This window comes from Bidens hawaiensis, unplaced genomic scaffold (genome assembly GCF_021521415.1).
Source record: "Bidens hawaiensis isolate Kalapana, Puna unplaced genomic scaffold, B.hawaiensis_p1.1 tig00017238_1, whole genome shotgun sequence".
NCBI lineage: Eukaryota > Viridiplantae > Streptophyta > Magnoliopsida > Asterales > Asteraceae > Bidens > Bidens hawaiensis.
Genome location: NW_027492608.1, coordinates 400,464 through 426,096, shown reverse-complemented (window position 1 = coordinate 426,096; position 25,633 = coordinate 400,464). Strand labels below are relative to the sequence as shown.

The window sequence follows — 25,633 nt, the reverse complement described above, 5'->3', positions numbered from 1 at the left end:
TGAATGGAAAACACGGATTCACACCTAGTTACACATGTAAACGAGCCGAACCTGGTTAAACATCTAAATGATGGTCCGTGAAACTAAATAATTGTAGAATCCACTCAACTGTTGCTTGGAAACGTTAACCTGGTTTTTTAGTCATATTTGTTCCTCAAGAGATCTAGCGTGTGCAATGTATATTGATTATATTAGCATTTCAAAGTTATATCCATTCAAATAAAAAAACGAGCCACCTAAAATGCCTTTAGTTGTGTATTTAGAACAGTTGGAATCATCCTATATCCTATATGACAAATATACTAAAGATAGGTCGATCAACTTCAAGCCTTTGACCAAACAATATATTCATTTGGAGTTAAAACACACAATGGAAGCTAAAAGATACAAATAGAGCCCAAAAGGCATAAATCAAAATGTACAAATGAAAGCTAAAACGAACAAATAAAGCCCAAAATGCACAAATGGAAGTCAAAAGACACAAATAGAGGGCAACTGGCACAAATGGAAGCTAAAATGTAGAAATAGAGGCCAAAATACTCAAATGGAAGCCAAACAAACAATCATTTGGAAGTTAAAAGAAACGATATCGATTGAAAAGTTATGGTTCCGTGAATGTGGCCAAAGATCACTCTTATTGAGACCGACTTGAAAAAACATGATGAGGAACTGGGGGATGGTTTTATTCGGTCATTTTTTCACATGACCCACTCCACATGGTCTATCTAAATCTAATAATATAAGAGAAGAATGATGAAATGATAATTAATAACAAGGTTATGTGTAGTGAAGGGGCTACAAAATGAGACGATTTGTGCTATGTGACGCCCAGTCAGCAAAGAGTGAGTTTTTGTTTTAATGGTGTAATTGTATTGCAGCTATACTAATACACACATATATAATATTAATAAAAACACACACCGGGCGGCAAATAGTCATCACCCCTCTCCCCCCACATTTCGCCCAATATTGTCTAAGAGGCGGTGCTCAATCAAAAATAAGTATTTGTCGCCCCACTACGGATGGCCGGTGCGGGGTAAAATGCATATGGAATGAGAGGAGTTAAAAAGTAAAGGGTGGTGAATAGAAAATTAGAAATAGTAACTAATTAATTAATTAATTAATAATAATAATCAGCCCCTGTCTCTCGATCATCGTCAACCTCGATCGATCCCGTTTTGCTTTCTCAGATCAGATAGCGGAAGAAGAAGAAGAATACTCTCTCTCTGTTCTCTGTGCTGTGTATTGTTTTGAGATCTATTTATTCATTCAACGACGATATTTCATTTCAGTTTCAGTTTCAGTTTCTTGATGGTTCCAAGCGATGATCCGCAATCGAAAACCGTCCAAGTTTCGCAGAATAATAATTAGGTTGCTATCTCATATCAATTAACATCTCTTTACAATTGCTAGGCTAGTCTAGGTCAATCACAATCACAATCAATATGTTGTTGTTTAACTGACTTATTATATGCGATTTAACTTACTTACTTACTTACTTAGGGTTAGGAAGGTAGTATTATTACTCAAACTGCTCTTACTCTATGCTATGTAGGCAATTACTTCCTTCCTTCCTTCTATTGTTGCAATTAAGTAATCAACCAACTCTTCATACATTCACTCTATGCAATGCTTGAATGAATTCACACGTCTCTTTCATCTCCTCCAAAACTAATGATTAACCTCTCTGTGTATGTGCGGTTTATTATACGTTAGATAAGTTCAGTTAACTACCATTATTGTTATATATATAGGGACAGGATCATGAGATAACTCATTTTTTGTGACAGAACTAGACAACTTCATACTACATATATGCATACTGCATATGTCTAGTAGTGGTGGTAGTAGTATATACAACATATTTGTATTACTATTTACTGCATATATGTAGTATATAGTGAATGCCAAGTTTGTGTCAGTCTGTATGTGACACAAATGAGTGTTATCTCTAGTTCAGATGTGTGACAAGTTTTTTTCCTAGACTCCTGCTATCAACGTAACTTTGACTCTGAGAATAATATCCTAATTTTTACATTCCAGGAGTAATGATTCATCTCTGTGCTGTTAGATAATAATAAGTTCAGTTAATGTGTTCTGCTCCATGCTATTGTTTCAATATGTACGTTTTTCTTTTCTTTTAATATCTAGTTTTATTCTTTTGAAGTTTGATGGGTATAAGTCTTGATTGTGTATGATATTGCCGCTCCAAGAATGAACATAGTAAAAGGTGTTGTTGGTCTTATTCGGAGGACATCTGGCTATGGAGCTGAGTATGGTACAGGGTCACTGTCTCACAGGTTTCCTGTTCCAACAACAAAAATTATATTCAGGTATATTTTATTTTATTTTATTAACTTTTGTTCTTTTAGTACATATTTATGTACTATAATGCTAAATGTTAAGAATTGTTTGTAGGATTCTGTGTTAGGTTTTTAGAGTTGAATGTTGTCTTAGGATCATATAATATGATAGTAATCCCAAACTTATGCAAAGACTTGTGTCATCATCTCATATGTTGCTTTTAAATGGGCATTTGAGCTCTTTTCTACTGTCAGCAGGGTCTTGTTAAGGGGATACACCGGATCAAAGCTCAATCTGATATCTTACTTTCATTTCAATTTGAAAGAAACACAACATAGTTAACAATAGGAGAATAGAGTTGCTTGAGTCCTCACGAAACAAAGTTATATAGTCTACTGTATCATTAGCCAATTGCCAACTTTTCTAGTTCAGTATTAGCAGAAATGCTTTCCATGTTAAGTTAGATTAAGTGACATGCATTCAGAAGTTCTAGATCAGACTTAGATTTTTATTGAGACATGGCATTCTTCTGTGAACGGTTAAAAACATAAACATGCTGTCAGTTGTCACAATACATGAGATTGACATTTAGAACATTTTGTTAGATTATTCTTATATCACTAGAAGTCGTACAGATAATGTCATATTGTGCTTGTTTCTGTCCTGTACCTGCTAATGAAGGAAAAATGATATATACAATTGTATCTTCAAGCAAATATTCTTGCCTTATTATTTTGACATATTGTCATTTTTATTTATGCCTTACATTTACTTATACTATCCACTGTCCGGAGTAGGACATTTTTGTGGTAATATGCAAATATGAATGTTTTACATGCAATAAACAAGGGTTGCTTCTGTGTAGCCTTTATTCTTCTTTGTATCATTCTTAGCATAAGTTGTTTTTTTGCTTCAACTTTTCTGTTATCTAAGGCTTTGAGTTTTGTATCATTTTCAGTGATGTTGGTGACGAGGCAATCTTAGCGGCGCTATGGCAGAGATATCAAAATATCTCAGATAAGGTTTGTCTTGGAAAAATTTTGGTTATTTATGGCAATTGTTATTCACTTTTCAAGTGCCCCTGGCAAAGTTTCATTATTGTGCTTTGTTTATTTCTTCTAGTGATGTGTGTTTCTTTTTGTTTGTATTTTGGGTTACACATAATTTTTTTTTTCTTGTTATTGCTGCATGCTTTTTTGGGAGGATCCCTAGCTAGATACACTCTGTTATGTGTTTATGATTGTTGGTTAGAGAAAAAGTGACCAATTTATAATATTTTTCCATCATTTCTGCTCATTATGCTTACCCCTATTAAGGAGCAACACTTACCAATTAAAATCACCATATAACTGAAGATAGTACTTCATTGTTATTCTTTTAGAACAGCCGGATTTCTGTTTTTCATTAATATGTTTATGTGAAGAAAGTATAGTTAAATGCATTCACGTGTCTTCCAGAAGCACGCATCGTGATATTATTTCATAAACTCTTCAGTATTCAACATTGAACTTTGTTTTGCAACACCTGATAATTTCTTGTCTCAAATTCCAGGTAGAAAGACAAAAGGCTTTTCATATATTTCTTACACAGTTTCTAGTAACGTACAAGAACTGGGAGCCATTTGATTTAGATGACTCGTCTGGGGAGGACTCTCAAAATCCTGATGAGGTTATCATCGGTTGCTCGGCTGCACATCCAGCTGAAATCATAGTGGTCTTAGTAGAAGAAGTTACACACATAACTTCTATGGTCACTGAATGTAAGTTAACATTTTTTTTCCTTTTATCTTTATGGAATGCATTGTTACGTGGACAAATATCACACAGATGAACCTTGTGTAACATGCAAAATATCATCCAATCAGCAAGGTACATATATATGATTGTAATGTTATTAACAGCTCATCACTCATGCTAGGCCTTAAACCAAACGTACTTAACACACAATTATAACCATAGCTAAATTTGAAATTCTTAACCAAAAATCCATCGGCTTCTCATCAGACTTCATGGAAGCTCATCCATATAACATGTTGCAGTACTAGACTACTGATAGGAACACTACCAACATAAATTTGTTTATGGTTACTTGGTTAGGTACTGTCCATTGTTATATTAAGGTTTCTTTGTAACACATTATGAAACCATATGTATTCACTGCTGTACACATTCAGATTTGATGGCTGCAAAGAGTTAACATGAATTTGGGAAAAACACCATCCTTTTGAATTTTGTTGATTTCTTATAGAGCTGTATGATTTACATACTTTATATATTTCCCTTTCTCATCAGTCATCACTAGTCATTTACGGAATCAATATGTGTTGAAGCCATTGCTTAGCTATGTATCCGTTATCACTTAAATAGATGCCTTCTCTTAGGCATTCATTAAGTTTGATGGAGATTTCTCATCTCTTTTGTGTCCGTGATTCATATTTCTTGCACTATATCTCATTAATGAACATGTATGATTTGCGATCATCTACAGACATATCAGGGACTTCAAGTAGCCTGTCCATCACATCTGAAGCTTTTGCTCTCTTGAGTTCTTTGATCATCATGAATCGGTCAATGCATAATTGTAAAGTTTTGGGCTATTATGGTGGGATTCAAAAGCTGACAGCACTAATGAAAGGTATGGTATTAGTTTTTCTTTAAACAATTTTATTGTTTGTCATGTTTTGGTGGTTAAACCAATAATCACGGTATACTAGATTTGTTCAAAAACTTGAAAAATGAGTGTCTGTAGTTTGATCTGCAACAGCTAATATCCTCGTTTTTATTTAGCTTTTTGAGTAAATAGCCGTTTAAGTTTATATTGCTCAGGTTCTCTTGTACTATGTAATTGGCCAATGAGATTGGAGAACAATGTTGTCTTTAGATTAGAGGTAGGGACAGCTTGGTAATTTCAGTTGACTTATATATCAATCTCATTTTTATGTTTTTTTGTTTATCTTAGAGTAGCGGTCAATTTTTATTTTTCATTAAATTACAACATAGGTCAATGCATATGTGCTTTTTTTAATCATTTGCTTGTTGCTTCAATGCAGTTCATAATTTTGTTATATTCATAATGAGCTTTAAGACCGTATATGCACTTGTGTTCTTTTACATATGTTATAATATTATAATCTTTGTTTCAGCGGCCGTTGTTCAATTGAAAACCATTGCTGGTGCACTTTCAGCTGATGACACTTTATCAAGTTCTAATGTAGAAAAAGCTGTTTTTTTACAAAAGATACTTGTACATGTAATTTCAATTGTATGCTGCTTTATCAATTTACGAGTAGATGTACATGGAAAAGTTATGATAGACGTTGACAACTTGAAGGCTTCTGTTGAAAGACTCGCCTTAAATCCAGAACCTTTCATTCATTCACGTGACCCACTTTCTGAAAAAAGATTGCAGTGGCATCAGAAGGCAGTCATATCAGTGATGGAAGCTGGTGGTTTTAATTGGTTAGTAGGTAAGGTATGCATCTTTTCAGGCTTACTTTCTTGACTGGCTAGTATGTTGAGGATGATAGAAAACTGAAGATATGAGATAAACAAGGTTTTTATTGCTGGGATAAACTTTTAATTTTGTTGGGGATGATTTCGTTAATTTGTTTTTATTTAGAAAAGTTTTATAGACTTACCTCTTTTAGTTATATTATTATAATCCAGGCTCTGTTGGAACTGAGTATTTATTTTTTGTTATTGGTTCGGTTTCCAGTTATGTATGGTGCTACTTGCTTCTACTCTTTGTAAATCAAAATTTGTTATTGACTGCAAGTCAGTTTACATCACACACAATTGCTCAATTTTCTTGATGTCTAGTTCATTAACTAGCATTCTGGTTTGTGATTGCTTACTAAATTTTGTCAAAAATTGGGATTATCTGCTGGTATAATCAACTAAAGTGTTAAGTTCACAAAGGAGTATCAGGTTCACTTTTGTGATAGTTGAGGCTCTTGTAAGTCGGAAAAGACCATTATTTATTTTAAGGAAGAAAAAGAGAGAAAAAATAACAAAAGAAGTTGCCAACTCTGCACTCATTATAGTCGTTTTCTGAATAAGTTACACATGGAAGCTTACCTTGAAAACTGAATATTAGAAGATACGAATAAGAAATTTAGACATTAACTATTTTTGACTGTCTTGTTTACTTACTCTATGTTTAGGGAAACTAAATTTTGGATGTGTTTTCAGAGTTACTGCGTGTGATTAGAAGGTTAAGCTTGAAGGAACAATGGACGGATTCATCTCTTCAGTATCTGACTTTAAGAACTCTTCGGTTAGCACTAACTGATAACCCACGTGGTCAAAACCATTTTCGAAGCATTGGGGGACTCGAAGTGTTGTTGGATTATTTAGGAGTTTCTTCAATTAACTCCTTAAAATCAAGGAATTCGTTTTCTGATAATGGAAGGTAACATACACACACATATATATATATATTATCCTTTAATTTATTTATGTGTTATCGTCAAAGAAACCCTACAATCTTTCACCATTAATGTGGTCTAGTCCTAACTTTATTTTATAATTATTGATTACATCCCTGAAGTTTACAATTTTTTTTATATAAATTTGTGGGACTAAACCACATTTTCAAACTTGGAGGACTGTATCAAAAAGTATTTTTAAGATTTAACCACATTTTTGGTGAAAGTATATATGTTTTCATACTTTTATTTACTAAACCTAAGATCATGGGTTTCAAATATGCAGAAAAGCTAGGCACTTTACTTTCATTGATTGTCTTGTTATTTTGGTATCATGTTTCATGTAGAAATCCTAAACCACAATATAAGAGAAAACGTAGAAAGCTAATTTGGCAAACATTAACTCAATCGACGCATCATTATATATCTGAATAAAATGTTAGCGGTTGTTATGAGTCAACTTTTCTAATGCTTAGTAGATGACATGATTGTCATTTAACTATTGTACAGATGACTTGTCTTCTCAGTTTTTGAACTGGAAAACTACATGTAGCGTTCGCCTGTGTAATTTACGTATGCTTGCACCAGTCTTTTATATTTTTAGTGTGGATTTTTTATTAAATGATAATTTTCCTAATATGACCTAATCTTTTGGCTGTCATGTTTTATCAGGGATGGAAATCCTCTAATGTGGATTTTGCAGCTTCATCTTCTATCTTTGGAGGTACTCAGGGAAGCTGTGTATCCTTTCATTCATGCCATAAGTGAAGTAGTGAACAATAGAAATAAACTACATTCCACATCATTGCACTTTTTATGACTTTTAACTATGTAAAGTACTTTCTTGGAAATTGCTTTTTCTTGGTGGCAGTTTCAGTTGATGGACAGCCAGTCTTGATACACTAACCACATTTTATGGGGTTTTTTTATATATTTTTTTCCCTAAAACAAGCATAGCATCTAGGTTGGGTGGTAAATGTGAGACTGTTAAAGTTAATTGCTAACATAGCCAAAGTTGTGATTTTTTCTTATAATTTGATGCACTTAACCATGTTAAAGCTTTGGCAATTTGAACAATTTGCAATTTCTTTGTGAAAATGGAAGAGTGCACAAGTTTGCAAATAACTTTTGTTTGCCGGCATTTGTGTTTCAAGAATTCATTCGGGAAAACCCTTCTGTGGAAAATAATATTCAGATTATTGAAGTACCAGAGACCTCTTCATCTGTGAATACACCTAATTGCCAGTATTGGAGTAACTATACTGTCAATTTGAGCAAAGCTTTATATTCCTTTGTTCTTACATTAGAGGATCTAAGATCACATCAAGTGCAATCATCTGGTCGTGGTACCTTCCCATTTTCTTCTGTATATGGAGAACTTTCAATAAAGTTCATTATGAGGGTTCTTCAAACTGTATTTCCAAGCATTAAGGCCTTTTCAAGTCAAAATGAGCTTCCTAGCCACTTAAGGTATATTCCTTTTCATATTCTTTTCAGTGAGATGGTTAAAATATAACTTTCTAGCAGAAAAATAATCTCACTACTTCTACCCTTGTTCACGCTTCATGACTATTTACCTTCAGTTTTTTCATCTGTATAATTTTCTTCATTTTCATCTGTTTGCAGGATATTTTTATACTCGCTGCAACATTACTTACTCTTCGTATTTAGAAAAGTCCTTGTTTTATCATCTTCATTACTGGATATATTCCGGTCAGAAGGGATTTGGGATTTTATCTTTTCAGAGCATTTTTATTTTGGGAGCGGGTCAACAGTAATTCCCGAAGCTTATATCAATTATAGTGATGTTCGTCCTTGGAGCAATGAGCCTTATACTCGTTCAAGATCCTTCAAAAAACAATTCCAAAGTAATGAAGATGATATTCTTCAAACTAATGTAATTTCAGTTGTGGAGTTTGCTGCAACCCTAGATGCATCTTCACATAATATGGTGAGTTCTTTCTAGTTTTTCTCTTTTGACAATCTTGTATCAGGTGTCCGGTATCTATTTGTCTATTAATAAGGAGTACATAATGTCTCTACAAAATTACTTGGTAGACTAAGTTGATTTGGATATTTCATGGTTTATAAAGCAGTATAAAAAATAAATTTATTTTCTCTTGAATTTGATAGGGTTTGATATATGTGATGATTGTGATAGATAGAGTGAAAATGGATATTTCATGGTTTATAAAGCAGTATAAAAAATAAATTTATTTCCCTATTAGCTATTAATACCTATTTATAGAAATATAAGTTGCACTTGACCCCCTCCTAAAATAGACAAATGACATTTAGAGTAGAAACTAGATACGATTTCTATCAGAATTGCTTTGCGTGGATGACTGCTTAGATTATATGGAGAGCAATCCTAGACTGTAAACTTGATTTGGATATTTTCATGGTTTATGAAAGTATGAAACAGTGTACGAAGACTATGTGTTCACAATATAACTTTAATGAAGCAGGTGTAGAAAAAAAGTTCTCTTATTTATCTTTAAAATTTCCCTCTTCCTTTTTGAAGACGAAAATGTTTTGCCTAACATGTTTCGCTTTCTTTTTAAATCGTTGATGGAAATCTTATTTATTCTGTTTTCCCCATTAATTGTACTTTAGTTTTAAGTTCACCAGAAAATATTGCTTAACTTTTTAATGTTTTTGTTTGTCAGCCTGAATGTTCTGTGCTTTTGGATTCTCTTGAGTTGTTTGCTTGTAAACCTGAGGTAGCTACTGGTCTAGCAAAGTGTCTACTCCATGTTTTGCAGCTTGCACCAGAGAAAACTTTTCTCTCCTTTAAGAAATTTGATGCAATTCCTCGAGTGCTCAAAGTTTCTTGTATACAAGCTCAAGATTCCAAAAGACCTGTGACTGATTCAAGTGAAGTGATTGCTTCACAATCCTTAAAGCATCGTTGTCGTGATTGTATGGAAGTTTGCATGCAGCTCTTTGCAGAATACTTTTCGGTTACCGAAGAAGCAAAATGTTTGGTTTTGAATAGCTCTACTTGTATTGATTGTTTGTTCGATCTTTTTTGGGAAGAATATATGAGAAGCTCCATGCTTTCTTATATCTTTGCCCTGATGAAGGTAATCACTTTGTTTATTACTTTTCCATGACATTTGGGAATTTGAGAGTCTCTCTCTCCCTGTGTGTGTGTGTGTGTATGCACGTGCATGTTTTTAGGTGTAGGTACCACTGGGAAACTAAATATGAATGAGGAGCATACTAATTCACTAATTTTGTAACTTTGATTCACAAGCTTACATATTTGAGCAGATTCACTAAATTGTGAACCAATGTTACAAAATTAGTGAGTTGGTTTTTCATGTATAATTAGTTTTTCATTTGATCCTGATTTTATGTATACAAACACACATACACACGCAAATATATGTGTACCTAACACATATAAGGGAGGGATCAAATGCGAACTCTGATATGGTAAGAAGTAATGGAATTATATAATTGTGAGTTTGACAACTGTGTATGTTTTAAATTCAAAACTTTGATTGGTTCTTATCAATCTCAGTTAGCTTCTAATCTTTTTTATGTTTCTAATTCCATCATTATATTTATACGTGGATGTGTATATATAGGTAACTGTATTTGACTTGATTGTATATGTTGACTCGTAGTTCATTCCATATTCTGAAGATGACCGAAAGGCAAAGTTATATTTATGTTCTAAATACTTGGAAACCTTTACACAAGTCAAAGAAAGGGAGAAAAACTTTGCAGAACTATCAGTTGATCTGCTGGTTGGGATGAGAGACATGCTTTTAAAAGATCGACTGGTATAATTACTGGTCATACATTTCATTGTTTTGTAGACTGCATGCCCATTGTGGAAATTACACAGTGAAGTTGTGAACTGAGCTTTACTAGCTTTTGTACATTTTTTCAGTACTTCCAGACTTTATTCCGTGACGGTGAGTGTTTTCTGCATGTTGTATCTTTATTGCATGGGAACCCTGAAGATGAAGAAGGTGAAAAGCTGGTTCTTAATGTTCTTCAAACTCTAACCTCTCTGCTTATGGGTAATGATGTTTCAAAGGTATGAGTTACATTTAGATTTTATTCATATTTTGGTTGTATTGTGCATATCGCATTGTTGGCGCTGAAAGGCTGATTTTTTTTCCATTGAAACAAGGAATATCACCCTTAATATGCTGTATGCCACTATTATTTGTTACTGTTGAACCTATTTTTAAACTGTTGATGACTGTAATAATAGCTACAATTTTTCATATTTTGTGTTACACTAGACTATGCTTTTGATTCTTCATATTTTCGGTTTATCGGCAAACACATTATTGATACCTAGATTTTGTGTAGGCGGCTTTTCGAGCACTTGTTGGTAAGGGTTATCAGACACTGCAAAGTTTGCTGTTAGACTTCTGTCACAGAAGGCCAAATGCAGGTCTTTTAACTGCTCTGCTCGATATGCTTGTTGACGGGAAATTTGATCTGAAGAAGAGTCCTGTTATAAGGGTACGTTTGCCAAACCTTATTTTGGAAATGAAATATTTTGATGTTTTATATTCTGCTTTTCGTTTACTTTTTTTTTCCTGTTTTCGGGCCTTTTTTGATGTTTTTTTTTCTTTGGCATCAGAATGAAGATGTTATCTTGCTTTATCTTAGTGTGTTGCAGAAGGTTGGTTAATCATCCTCTACTTTATATCATTGCTTGAATATGTTAGCCTCTTGTAGTGGTGTTCAGTGGGTCAGAATTTGGTTTCCTTGTGTGGTTTGGGTTTGGGATTTATTAACCCTTCTCGAAAACCAAACTAAATTCACATTTAGACTCGAAATATCTACTCGAATACGGGTTAAACCGAACCAAACCAAGTCACAAGACCTAGTTCTAACTTTTTAAAATAAAGAAGCAAAACCAAATTCGAATGACCATTCGAGCTCAAAGAAAAGTGTTTTCATGAACTATTTAATTAGAATTTACAGATAACAATCATTTCAATATGTGAATCATAGAGCCGCCACATCGCATGGTCAAAGTATCACACCAAAGTGCTATACATGTTTATAATACCTTTAATTCAGAAGTTTATATTACTGAATTTGGTTTCTGGGTGAGGTGGCTTCGAAATCTAAAATTAGCTCTAACCAAATTCGAATATCTGAAATTCAGCTCTGATCTAAAACTAGCTCAAGAAACAAAAATAAATTGCTTTCATTTGTTCGAATTTGATTCGGTTCAGACTGCAGGTCTTTTGAGTTGCATCCAAATACTGAACACCCCAACTTTAGAGCTACCAAATATTATATATATTTATGATTACTCAAGTTGATCTGACTCATTACATTTTCATCTTAATACTGGGCAGAGCAGTGACTCAATGCGGAATGAGGGGCTGAACATATTCCTTCATCTGCTTAGAGATTCAATATCAAATAGAACTTCATGTGTTAGAGTGGGAATGCTTAGCTTTCTTCTTGACTGGTTTCCTTGTGAAGACAATGATAGTGTTGTCCTGAAAATTGGGCAGTTAATTCAGGTAACTGGTGGACATAGTGTTTCTGGGAAAGAAATTCGCAAAATATTTGCTCTACTTCGAAGTGATAAAGTGGGGGCCCGCCAACAGCACTGCTCACTATTGCTAACCAATATTTCATCAATGCTAAATGAAAAAGGACCAACTGCATTCTTCAATTTTGATGGACCTGACTCTGTAAGTTTCTATGGCATTTAATCGATTTACTTGAAATAAGCTTTATCACCAAAGTTTGGCTATTAGTTTCATTGTTTATGTGTTTTGGCACGCTACTGATTACCTAATGATGACTTTAAGTGAAAAATAATACTCTGTTGCAAAATTGTTGTCCACGGTGCTATTTAATCTGCCACAAAGTAATTGTCCTGCATAAGTGCATAGTGCATATCTATGATTTACTAATTTTTCTATTCTATTTAATCTTGCAACTTTTCTAAGTCAATTTTTCTAAACTTGTGATAATCATTTTTATTTGTCTTTTAAACTTTTTTTGCAGGGAATAATAATCAACTCTCCAGTGCAGTGGCCTAACTATAAGGGATTTTCTTTTTCTTGTTGGTTACGGGTAGAAAGCTTTCCCACAAGTGGAAGGATGGGGCTATTCAGTTTTCTTTCAGAAAGTAAAAAAGGATGTCTGGCTGTCCTCACAAAGGATCGGTTATTGTTTGAGGTAGAACTATATGTTTGTATAAAAGAATCGTTTTTTTGTTTACACTTTGGTTTTTATAGCGACTTACATTCTTCATCTATATCATATGATTATCTTCTTTTTTTTAATGATATATTATTTATTGTTTTTATCTTTTGCAGTCTATTTATCAGAAACGCCAGAGTGTTTCATCTCCTCTCAGCCTTATTGATAAAAAATGGCATTTTTTGTGCATTACTCATAGTATTGGCAGAGCTTTCTCTGGAGGGAGTCATGTAAAATGTTATTTGGATGGAGCTCTTGTTTCTTCAGAAAAGTGCAGGTTCTATCTCATTTTGGTTATGATTTATGTTGGTTTTTAGAAGAATTTCTTCTTTTTTTATGGGCAAACGGCATAAAATAGAATCGACCCCAAAAGTTTAATAACTATTTTGAAATATGAAGTTTAACAAAAGTTCATTTTTTTTCAATGGTGTTCAAAAGTTGATTTTTTGGCTTTTTTTCCAGACATTTCATTGCATTGCGCCTTCTGAGTTGACACGGCACAAACTGATCAAGTTGAAGTATTTTTTGTGCTCTTTTGTTGTAGGAAAGTAGTTTTGCTCATCTTTTTATTTTATGTTTATTTGTGCAGCTATCCCAAAGTCTATGAACCTTTGACCAGTTGCGTGATAGGAGCACCGGTTTTGCATTCTTTTGAAGAAGACGGTGTTTCCTCTTCCATCAAAGAGTCGTCTCCGTTTTTTGGTCAAATCGGGCCACTCTACCTTTTTAGTGATGTCATCACTTCTGAACAAGTGCAGGGAATCTTTTCCTTAGGACCTAGTTATATGTACTCGTTTCTTGACAATGAATTTGTAGTTTCTGGTGATAACCCCTCACGTAGTGGAGTTCTTGATGCTAGAGATGGTCTTGCCTCCAAAATTATTCTTGGACTTAATGCACAGGTTTTTTTTATCCTTTTTTTAAGCTACCTGATAAAAAACATGTAGAGGGGTCAAAATGGGTGGATTGGGTTATATGGGTCAAAAAAGTAAATAACATGTGAACCCGCAAGCACATTTTTGTTTAATTTTTTTACTTTTATAGATGATATGCTAACCTTCTTTATGCATTTGTATGCACTTAGGATGACTTTCAGCCTGTTCTATTCGTTTCCTTTCCAGTTAAATAATTTAGCTTAACTCAGTTGGCCCATTGTGAATAAAAACATTACTTGAAGTGGGTTGAAATTGCCACCTCTAAGGCTCTAAACATCATGCTTGAAAATTTTATATTGTGTTATGGTCTACAAAAGAGCTAGACAGTTGAAAGAGTTCTACATATGTTCTCATTTGCAGGCCAGTAATCGTAGGACATTATTTAATGTCTCAACTTTGATCGATCATACACTTGACAAGAGTTCATTCGAGGCGACTGTAAAACTTGGGACCCAACTCTGTTCTCGCCGTTTGTTACAACAGATTATTTACTGTGCTGGGGGTGTTTCTGTCTTTTTCCCTCTGTTCACTCGCATTGACCTATTTGAGGATGACAATCAACAACTTGAATACAATTTGCTTACACCCATAACAAAAGAACGTTTAACTGCTGAAATCATTGAGCTTATTGCCTCTGTTCTAGATGAGAATTTGTCCAATCAACAACAGATGCTCAATCTTTCTGGATTCTCAATTCTTGGTTTTTTGTTGCAATCAGTTCCTTCACAACAGCTTAATATGGAAACATTATCGGCTCTGAAACATATGCTTAGTGTTGTTTCAAATTGCGGTTGGTACCTTTGAGAATTTATAATTTATTGTAAACACTATTACAGTTTTTAAGGGATAATGTATACAGAGGCCACCCAAGTCTTCAGAAATTTTCACAAAATGAACCTAAATTTGAAACTTTTGACTTCTAGAGTTTAAATACATAATGATACTTTGGCGACCTTTGAAATTGTTTCAATAGGCATGTGGCCTTAATACAAACTTTTCAATACTTGGGTGACCTATGCGCATGTTATCTCCATTTTTGAAGATTTTCATGGAACCATTGTTTGTTATCTTACCATATTAGTTAATACGATATTGATAACTCTCCAGGCTTGGGTGGAGTCCTTGTAAATGATGCAATCTCACATGTATTTCTTAATCCTTTCATCTGGGTATATGCTGGCTACAAAGTACAAAGGGAACTTTACATGTTTCTCATTCAGCAATTTGACAATGATCCAAGGCTTCTCAAGAGTCTGTGTCGGTTTCCACGTGTTCTTGATATAATCCACCAGTTTTATTGGGATCACATGACTTCACATTCCAGTGTTGGAAGCAAACCTCAATTGCCTATAGCAAACAAAGATTTTGGAGAGAGGCCCAACAAGGAAGAAATACAAAAAATTCGTCTCCTTTTGTTAAGTGTTGGTGAAATGAGTCTCAGGTATGTATATGAGTCACCCATAATACATTAGCTTTATGTTATAGGGGTGTAATTGAGCATAGGTAAGTCAACCCAGTTTTAAGCTCGATTAAACAATGAAATGCAAAGCCAACTAGAGCACCGATGCAAAATGGCACAAACTCGATAAGGCTTGTGAGCTTTGTGGACTGAGTATTTTAGCACTTGAGCTTGACTTGATAGTTTACTCATCTAGATCATTCGATTCTACTCTTAACAGTATTATTAATCATAGTTAGTTTTGGACCTACTCGATACGTTTGAGCTCGGCTTGACTCAACTGGTTTGGTAATCATGTAAATTTACATATACATGTAGAGTAGAATCGTAAAATGGCACTGGCTTGATAAGGTTCATGTGCGTCAAATGCGAATATTTTCTCAATGCCGACCTGACTTGAATCAAATCATCTTGAACATTTTCAACTCGATTACATCCCTATTTAGCGAGTATTCAAGAACATGTATCTTATTTATTTAGTTCAGGGCTTATGTAACACCTTCTCTAGTTAATGAGCTTACCATTTTTAAGCTTTTGGGAATGAAATTTTTGTCTAAACATGAGTGGATTGTGCAGGGAGCATATTGCAGTGTCAGATATTGAATCACTTGTATCCTTTTTTGAGACGAGTCAAGACATGGCGTGTATTGAGGATATTCTAAATATGCTTCTTAGAGCTCTTTCTCAAAAATCACTGCTTGTGTCTTTTCTTGATCAAGTCAATTTAGTTGGTGGCTGTCATCTTTTTGTGAATCTGCTTCAAAGGTTTGTATGTCTTGTGGTAATATAACTAAACATGTTTTGTGACATATTGCAATTTGTATCTGCAGAATTGTTTCACCATCTTCACTTTTTGCATAACTTGCCGTTTTTTATATAGGTTCCTGAGCATGCCACTATCATCTTTTCGTGTGTGCTCAATAAGAAGCTTTAAACATAACATCTCAACAAGAAATAAATAAATGTCAGAATTTTTGATTATACACGTAGTTATCTTCTAGAGTATGATAATCATAGTTGCATTGTTACATGCATAACTAGTCTAATAATGTGGCCTTTGGTTTGTTCATTTTGTTTTGTTTTTCCATGATACAGGTAAGTGTAAAATGGAGAAATTGTAATGAGTTAACATTACAGCCTGCTCTACTTTGATTCCTTTTATCGGTTTGTTCTTTTTAATGCAGGAACTATGAACCAGTCCGATTGCTCGGTTTGCAGTTCCTGGGAAGACTTTTGGCTGGTATACCATCTGAGAAGAAGGGGCCAAAGTTTTTTACTCTGGCTATTGGAAGATCAAAGCCTCAACTAGAAGGCCCTATGAGACTTGAGTTAAGGTCTCAACCCATTTTTTCTGCCATGTCAGACAGATTGTTCAAATTTCCTCAGTCAGATGGCTTGTGCGAAGCCTTATTCGATGTTCTTCTTGGTGGTGCTAGCCCAAAACAGGTGATTTATATTTAGGGTTGAAAAATACATCATGCAGGAAAATAAGTTTTATTGCCTTATCTTACTCATTTTACTCTTAGAAGGCTTCCTAGAAAAATACACTCATAATTATTTTGCAGGTCATACAGAGACATAATGCACCTGAGATGCAAAGAAGCAAAGGAAACAGCCCTCAATTTTTCGTACCTCAGATATTGGTTCTCATTTTTATGTTTTTGTCCGACTGTAAGGATGCAAATGCAAGAATAAAAATAATTGTGGATCTACTTGTGTTGCTAGATTCAAATCTCCCTAAAATTGAGGCATTTATGGTAAGGGGTCAAATATATTGTTTTCGTATTGTGTTTTTTAAGGCAAATTTTGTAGTAACTTAAGCTTTTTGATAGGAATATGGATGGACTGCCTGGTTGTTTGCTTCCATGAAGCTTAATGTGTTGAGAAACTACAAAATGAAGTCACAAGTTGACAATGAAAGTGAATTAGTTGAGCAGAACTATGTGAGGGCCTTGTTTTCTTTGGTTCTTTGTCACTATGTACAATTTGTGAAAGGTGGCTGGCAACATTTGGAAGAGACTGCCAATTTTTTTCTCATGCATGTATGTTAGTTGAGTTTTCTTCTCTTTTAGTGTCATATGATCTTTTAAATTAGTTTTGGATCTATATCAGTCGGTTTTTACTTTTATGTACAGGGCGGTAAATCGTATCGGTATATGCTTCGTGATATATATGAGGATTTGATGAAGCAGCTAGTGGACTTATCTTCTAGGGAAAATATACTTTCTTTGCAACCATGTCGTGACAACACATTGTACCTTTTGAAACTAGTCGATGAGATGCTGATTTCTGAACTTGATAACAGTCTTCCGGTATGCAATTCCCTCTTTAGTTCTTTACTGTTATTTTGGCAGATTAATACATTATTGGACCTATTTTTTTTTCTAATTTATATTTACAGTTTCCAGCATGTGGCTATGATTTTTCTCCTGAACGCATACAGTTACAAAATGATAAGGATCTTGTCTCTGCTCTGTACGAGGCCCTTCAGGGAGAAAGTCACGATCGTATCTCAAGGTAATTTTTCGTCCATGTCCTCTGTATGCTCATCTTGTTTCTAGATACATTTATGATTAAATTGTTTCCTTGAGACTGGTATATAGATGGCATTTAGGATAGGTTTTCTAGGCCTATATATACACTTGTTTTGGTTATTAATCAATAACATGATATTTTTGTTTTCCTCAAGTTTCCATAGTGCCAGCTCTGGTTTTTATTCCTTGTAAACTTATTGTTTAGCTTGATTATCTCAGTATTAACATGTGCTGCCATTTCGGTACATGAAAATAAAATTTAAATGTTCTCTTCCAGTGACCCTAAGGCTCTTATTCAACCTGTCCTCGATGAAGTTGAAGACATTGATGAATCATGGTGGAATCTCTATGACAAATTATGGGTTGTCATTAGTGAGATGCACGGGAAAGGTCCAAGCAGATTCTTAGAAAAGTCAACTTCTACCGTGGGCCCATCTTTTGGGCAAAGAGCACGTGGTCTGGTTGAGTCGCTGAATATTCCTGCTGCAGAAATGGCTGCGGTTGTTGTATCAGGTGGAATAAGTAATGCATTTGGTGGAAAGTCGCACAAAGTTATTGATAAAGCCATGCTTTTAAGGCCTGAAAAATGCTCAAGAATTGCTTTTCGACTTATGGTTGTATATTTGTGCAAATCTTCACTTGAAAGAGCTTCAAAATGTGTTCAACAGTTTATTCCCATACTGCCCTGTCTTCTGACTGCTGATGATGAGCAAAGCAAAAGCCGCTTACAACTCTTTATCTGGTATTGTTTTCTTCTATATTTTAGTTTCTTTGTGGGATATAATGATACCTTATCTTTAAAGGTAATTTCGACTCGTAAACTTGTTAATGGGCCAAATTTGGTTGGGTTGAGTCTTAAAGGTGTTCCATAGTCCAGAATACAAGCTCCTAAATTGGTCTTTCAAGATTTAGATATTGTTGTTACAATGTTGTTTTTAAAGCTTAATAACCCAACCTGGCTTGTATGAAAATCACCCGTTTCAGCCAAATTCATTTCATATGTTTGCCAACCTGCCTGACCCATCCTATTTGGCACCTCTACTTGTAATGTACATCATCATTAGTGAATGTGACAATGCTAAGCTTTCTACATAGGGCCTTGCTTGCTGTTAGATCTCAGTTTGGGATGCTGGATGATGGTGCTCGGTTTCATGTCATTGCACACTTGATTCGTGAAGCAGTTGAGTGTGGCAAGTTGATGTTGGCAACCATTATCGTTGGAAGAGATGACACATCAGACATGGGTAGCATCTCAAAGGAAACAGGAACCATTCAGAATCTAATACAAAAGGATCGTGTACTTGCTGCTGTATGTTTTTTTTATTCCGTTTCATTTCATGTTCACAACTATAATTTTCATTTCTAGATTTGTAAATGACAAAATATCCCTGAATCTATTCAAATATATTATGACAACCCATCCAGAGTTGATTCTTTGTAGTATATTCAGGGGCAATTTTCTCGTATTTACAACTCTAGATGTTACGCAAGCTATAAATTTAAAGATGTTTTGACATTTGCCATGTTTTTTGGGATAGTTTTAATTTCATTCTTTTGCCCTCGGCATAAAGAAAACCAAAGTAATGCTTAGGTGTCCAAAATTATTTTACTGGTCAGGTGGTTTTAATGAAAAAAATTGAATACTTCTGTGGCCTTTATGTATAGTATACAAATTCAATATGTAATGGAAGTTCTAATGCAATATTGCTGCATCTTATCATTTTTGTTTCAGGTTTCTGATGAGGTTAAATATCTAAAGAATTCTACCCTGGACCGAACAAAACAAATGGATGAATTTCGTATTAGGATGGATGAAAATTCGTCTTTTGATTTGAAGCAGTTGACAGTTTTTGAAGATGAAATGCAAAGTAACTTAAATGTTATTCTTGCCTCAGATGATAGCAGAAGAGCTTCACTCCAGCTTGCTCGTGATGAGGAGCAACAAGTGACTGCTGTAAGCTTTACTGATTTGATAAAATGGAAACTGGTCAAATGGGTTGAATAGGCCAAACTGTTGAAACTCACCCTAAAGTGTATTAAATTCCTAACACTCCCTAAATATTTTGTTAAACTTAACTAGTTACTATTGTAATAGTATAGTTTTTGCCATACATTTAGAATATTACTTTGTTTATAAAAAGCAAAAGACTGTTTGCGGGCCAAGTTGACCCTGCCCTGCTTGGCCTATTTTGACCAGCGTCAAGAAATTATGACATGCGCTGTTTGGATGTGATTACAGTTTTCATTTTCCAAAACTTGATTTGTAACAGGAAAATTGGATACATGTGCTACGCACACTGATTGATGAGCGAGGTCCATGGTCAGCTAATCCTTTCCCTAACAATATTGTCAGACACTGGAAACTTGACAAGACAGAGGACACATGGCGGCGTAGGCAGAAATTAAGACAAAATTATCATTTTGATGAAACGCTTTGTCATCCTCCTTTTACTCTTCCAACTAATGGGACCGTTCCTTCTATCCCTGAAACAAAATCGGTGTTTGCAGCTCACCTTCCACAACAAATGAAACAGTTTTTGCTTAAAGGGATTCGAAGAATAACTGATGAAAGTTTCTTAGAATCTGTAGAACTCGATGTTGAAAACAGTGAGCAAAAGGCCTCTACCAGTGAGGACCTACCAGAGGTTTCAAAAGACGAAAATGATCAGAAGGATTTTCATGAACGGAAAGATCATTCCTCTATCTCAATTGAGTCAGAAGATAGTGAGGTATGCTACTTTAATCTATAACACGAGAAAAGCAAATATCTGTTCTGTTCTTGTTTATGTCTAACCCAAAATTTGATTCCAGTTCATGGTCCTCATGTATTCTATCGAAAATTCGCAGGTCCTCATGTCTCTTCCGTGTGTACTTGTGACCCCAAAAAGAAAGCTAGCTGGGCGTTTGGCTGTCATGAAGAAGGTTCTACATTTTTTCGGGGAGTTCTTGGTTGAAGGCACAGGGGGCTCATCTGTTTTCAAAAGTATTCAAGCATCTGGCAGTTTTGATTCAAACAAAACTGATAACATAGGGACGCAGAAGCAAAAGTTTATCAAATGGCCGGTTAATTTAGATGAGGGAGAAACCTCTGATAATATAAATGCAGTTTTGGGTAATCTTCTTCAGAAGCAATCTGAAAACATCAAGCGCCATAGAAGATGGGAAATTTGCAAGGTAATTTTTTTTTTTTTTAATCTTGAGTAATTCAGTTCATTTGCATTTTCTTAATATTTTGTTTCGTATGAAGTATGAGTACTGCCAATGTCGGTAGAAGTATGTATTTATATGAATTCTTTCCACTAAATAATATGCCTGAATATTTAAATTGTTTAAGAAATATATAATATGTATATGTTTTCTAATAACAGATAAAGGCTGTCCACTGGACTCGGTATTTGCTACGATACACTGCCATAGAGATTTACTTTAATAATTCATCTGCTCCGGTGTTTTTCAATTTTTCATCAAATAAAGAAGCCAAAGATGTTGGAAGCTTGATAGTATCCACTAGAAATGAATCTCTTCTTCTCAAGGGACACAGAGACAAATCTGGAGTTATTTCCTTTGTTGATAGACGTGTTTCTTTGGATCTTGCAGAAACTGCCCGAGAAAGTTGGAGGAGAAGAGACATTACAAACTTTGAATATTTGATGATTCTTAATACTCTTGCGGGCAGATCATATAATGATTTGACTCAGTATCCTGTATTTCCTTGGGTACTGGCAGATTACTCGTCTGAGGAACTTGATTTCAATAAATCCTCTACTTTTCGTGATCTTTCAAAGCCCATTGGAGCATTGGATCAAAAACGGTTTGAGGTTATTTATCCCAATGTTCTGTGTGAATTTAAGAACTAATTTTTTTTATGGTAAGGTTGATTATGCTAAGGTCTAAGGAAGCTATTTTGTTTATCTTTGCAGGTTTTTGAAGATAGATACCATAACTTTTCTGACCCTGATATACCCAGGTTATCCTTGATCTTGCAAGGCCCACCTAAGACACTTTTTTCTTTAAAATTTAAATTGGATATTATCATATTTACAACGCTAAAAATTTCATAATTATCCATTTGATAGTGAATAAAAGCAAACTGGTTACTCATAACAGCATGTTTTGTTGAATAAACAAATAGGAAAACCTTGTTAGTGCTGTGAATCATCTTATTGCATATGTAACCGATTTTATTTTGTTTGCTATGTAATGGGTAAATATGGTGTTTTGTGTTTGTAAAGGGTAAGTATGATACTAAGAAATTTGGAATGGTATTATAAAATTTCTCCAATTATATAAACTGACATGCATACTGTCTTTGCAGTTTCTATTATGGATCTCACTACTCAAGCATGGGTATTGTGCTATATTATCTCCTCAGATTAGAGCCCTTTACGGGCCTGCACCGTACACTACAGGTATGTTTGGACTTGCATTGATCTCCATCTTTTTCCTTAGTCTTCATCGAACCTATACATTGATCAATATAAAGCTATTTTAACTGTATTTAAATTACCTTTTTTAACCTTTTCTTTAATAGGCATTGTATTGTAGGGTTAACTATGCATGGATCATTCCTCCTTACGTTTTATTTCTTTTATAGGGTGGTAAATTTGATCATGCAGACCGGCTTTTTCAAAGTATTGAGAGCACGTATAAGAATTGTCTTTCTAATACAAGTGATGTGAAGGAGTTAGTTCCTGAATTCTTTTATATGCCTGAGTTTCTTGTCAACTCAAATTCATACCATTTTGGAGTGAAACAAGATGGTGAACCTTTGGATGATGTTGGCCTCCCTCCTTGGGCAAAGGTATATTAGTTTTACTTTTAAACCAGATAACTCCTCTTTTCGAGGCTCTTCTTTATATGATTGATTGCATAACTGTTTTTTTAGTTATCATGTATTCTTTACTTAGGACCATGATAAATCTGTTTCAATTTGTTTATTTTTGGCTCAGGGATCTCCTGAAGAATTCATAAGTATAAACCGAGAAGCCCTAGAGAGTGAATATGTTAGTTCCAATCTTCACCACTGGATTGATTTGGTGTTTGGTTACAAGCAGCGTGGAAAACCAGCAGTTGAGGTTACAATACAACACTAAGTCAATAACATTATTTAAGCAATCCATTACATGAATTATGTTACTGACCTAAGTGGAACTTTTTGGCCCAGGCAGCAAACATATTCTATTATCTAACATATGAAGGAGCTGTGGACTTAGAGACAATGGAAGATGAATTGCAAAGGTCAGCCATTGAAGACCAGATTGCTAATTTTGGTCAAACGCCAATTCAGATCTTTCGGAAAAAACACCCTCGGAGGGGCCCGCCAATTCCAATCGCTCATCCATTACGATTTGCGCCTTCTAATATTACTTTGAATTCAATAGTTCCTAGTACAAGCAATCTACCTTCAGCTGTGCTGTATGTTGGTATATCCGATTCAAATGTTGTCCTTGTGAATCAGGGGCTAACAATGTCTGTTAAAATGTGGTTGACCACTCAATTGCAATCTGGTGGCAACTTCACTTTTTCTAGCTCGCAGGTTTGATTATTGCTCTATATCATGTACAGGTGGCAAAATGGGCGGGTTGGGTACAACCCGGTTCTGGCTGTGACCTAAAACACTTTTCATCCCAAATATTTTAATATTCTATAATAAATTATTCTGTCAAGTGTGATTACGCAGAAATATAGTAGTTTAATAAGGTAGATGATTTGTGCACCACCAAAGGTTATTTTTAACTAATGTTTTTTCTTGACAACTTTAACCTTATTTGGGGATAGAAGTGGACCGTTATTTGGGGTTAGAAGTAACTTTTCACCTTTCAGATGTAGATTCTTGGAACAATAATATGAATCTACCCATTTATAAGAAAATGGATTAAAATTGCCACCTTCACTATCAAGGGTTACTTCTTTTTGAGCATCTTGCAAATCATTATGATTTCTTCATCATCGATTCTTATTTTCTTTGGCAGGAAGCCTACTTTGCTATTGGTGCAGACATGCTTTCTTCTCGCAGAATTGGTAGTCCTTTGGCAGAAAATATTGAACTTGGAGCACAATGCTTTACCACCATGCAAACACCATCTGGAAATTTTCTTGTTTCGTGCGGAAACTGGGAAAATAGCTTTCAGCTCATATCCTTGACTGATGGAAGATTGGTGCAGAGTGTAAGGCGACATAAAGATGTGGTTAGCTGTGTTTACGGTATATCTTCTCCCCGTGTAAACTCAGTTATGATATTTCTAGATTTTAATCCATTTACATGAAAGTGGATTATTTTGTATTTAATGGGTCATATTAAAAATAATAATAATAATAATAATAATAATAATAATAATAATAATAATAAAAGAAATCCATGTTGATGGTTCAAACTTTGTAAATTTATTTTTTCACAAAAAAGAAGATAGATGAACAAAAAGGTGTTTTGTGGGTCGGCCCATCCCTGTGATCTTTTTTCCTTACCATGGTTCATGGAAACAACCTCAAGCTATGATGTAGTCTTTGTTATTCTTATCTCATTCTTTTAAATAAATTTACAGTTTCGTCAGACGGGAGCATCCTTGCTACTGGTAGTTATGATACAACCGTTATGATTTGGGAAATTTTGCGTACAAAAGATAAAAGAACACGCAACTTACTATCAACAGAGTTCAACCGTAAAGACTGTGTGATTGCAGACACTCCTTTCCACATATTATGCGGACACGATGACATCATCACATGCTTGTATGCAAGTGTAGAACTGGATGTGGTTATCAGCGGATCAAAAGACGGGACTTGTGTTTTCCATACATTGCGGAAAGGAAGATATCTAAGATCACTTCAGCATCCATCTGGATGCCAGCTGTCAAAACTGGTTTCATCTCGACATGGAAGACTTGTACTTTACGCTGAGGATGATCTTAGTTTACATCTCTATTCTATTAACGGGAAACACCTGAGTTCTTGTGAGTCAAACGGGCGGTTAAACTGTATTGAGCTGAGCAGCTGTGGCGAGTTTTTGGTCTGTGCCGGAGATCAAGGGCAGGTTGTTGTGCGGTCTATGAAGTCGCTTGAGATTATAGGAAGGTATAGTGGTGCTGGGAAGATTATAACCTCACTGACTGTCACCCAAGAGGAATGTATTTTGGCGGGGACAAAAGACGGAAGTCTTCTCGTGTATTCTATCGAAAATCCTCATCTTCGTAGGGCTAGTGGGGCCCAGAGCCTGAAATCTAAAGCTTCCGTGACACTATCATGATGATGATATGCATGATTGTTGGCGAATAGCTACTTTGAGGTATGTTTTACCACATCTTTGTCCATTTATTATTATTGTTTGCTAAGTTTGGTACATATTTGAAACTCCAGGTGAGTTCAAAAGATGTACCGAGATTATACAGTTGTCTGGAGGAAATCAGTGAAAGTTGGGGTTTGCGATGGAAATAGACGCATTCTAACAAACAAATACATGTACATTATGTGGTTTAGGTTGCGGACATATTTAATACTAATCCATCATAAGTTTAATCATAGGTGTGTTGATCCCCTTGTCAACTGGGTTCAACTCTTTTTTTATTTTGTTTTGTTTTTTTATAAATTTCAACTTTTCGCCAACAGTTTGTGGATGTCGTGTATGTATGTATGTATACATACACATACATTTACATATGTATACATGAACTCATGTGTTAGGATTGATCTAGTACTAATTTTCTTGGCCTTTTATCTTACTGGTTTGATGATTACTAATTTATCTAATAACAAGAAGTTGAAAGTCCTTAGATCA

At 34.8% G+C, this 25,633-nt stretch overlaps 1 protein-coding gene across 3 annotated transcripts; it reads left to right on the top strand.

The window, feature by feature from the left end:
• The first annotated feature begins 1,246 nt into the window (after positions 1-1,246).
• On the top strand, positions 1,247-25,558 carry LOC143553447 (BEACH domain-containing protein B). 3 transcript variants are annotated; one of them, XM_077043446.1, is made up of 41 exons: positions 1,247-1,371; positions 2,214-2,333; positions 3,263-3,326; positions 3,856-4,063; positions 4,792-4,938; positions 5,447-5,770; positions 6,495-6,714; positions 7,403-7,471; positions 7,790-8,200; positions 8,357-8,681; positions 9,400-9,816; positions 10,366-10,524; positions 10,635-10,784; positions 11,066-11,221; positions 11,343-11,384; positions 12,073-12,417; positions 12,737-12,910; positions 13,051-13,211; positions 13,524-13,836; positions 14,230-14,659; positions 14,977-15,310; positions 15,905-16,093; positions 16,513-16,774; positions 16,894-17,085; positions 17,161-17,370; positions 17,464-17,640; positions 17,730-17,845; positions 18,140-18,604; positions 18,958-19,171; positions 19,595-19,816; positions 20,133-20,591; positions 20,710-21,036; positions 21,231-21,680; positions 21,783-21,829; positions 22,178-22,271; positions 22,457-22,663; positions 22,812-22,937; positions 23,027-23,398; positions 23,835-24,066; positions 24,405-25,144; positions 25,216-25,558. In XM_077043446.1, the coding sequence occupies exons 1-40, from the start codon at positions 1,325-1,327 to the stop codon at positions 25,103-25,105; spliced, it is 9,678 nt and encodes a 3,225-aa protein (XP_076899561.1). In that variant the 5' UTR covers positions 1,247-1,324; the 3' UTR covers positions 25,106-25,144; positions 25,216-25,558. The 3 variants fall into 3 exon arrangements, with proteins under 3 accessions (XP_076899561.1, XP_076899563.1, XP_076899562.1); XM_077043448.1 differs by having other exon boundaries at positions 1,249-1,371; positions 2,168-2,333; XM_077043447.1 differs by lacking the exon at positions 1,247-1,371 and having other exon boundaries at positions 1,972-2,333.
• Positions 25,559-25,633: the final 75 nt, after the last annotated feature.

Bases quoted from the DNA above. Each gene is read 5' to 3' on its own strand.
- LOC143553447 (XM_077043446.1), top strand. From the start codon at position 1,325: ATGATCCGCAATCGAAAACCGTCCAAGTTTCGCAGAATAATAATTAG. The intron at 17,086-17,160 runs GTAAGGGGTCAA...GCTTTTTGATAG, and splicing joins CTAAAATTGAGGCATTTATG to GAATATGGATGGACTGCCTG. The intron at 17,846-18,139 runs GTAATTTTTCGT...GTTCTCTTCCAG, and splicing joins AGTCACGATCGTATCTCAAG to TGACCCTAAGGCTCTTATTC.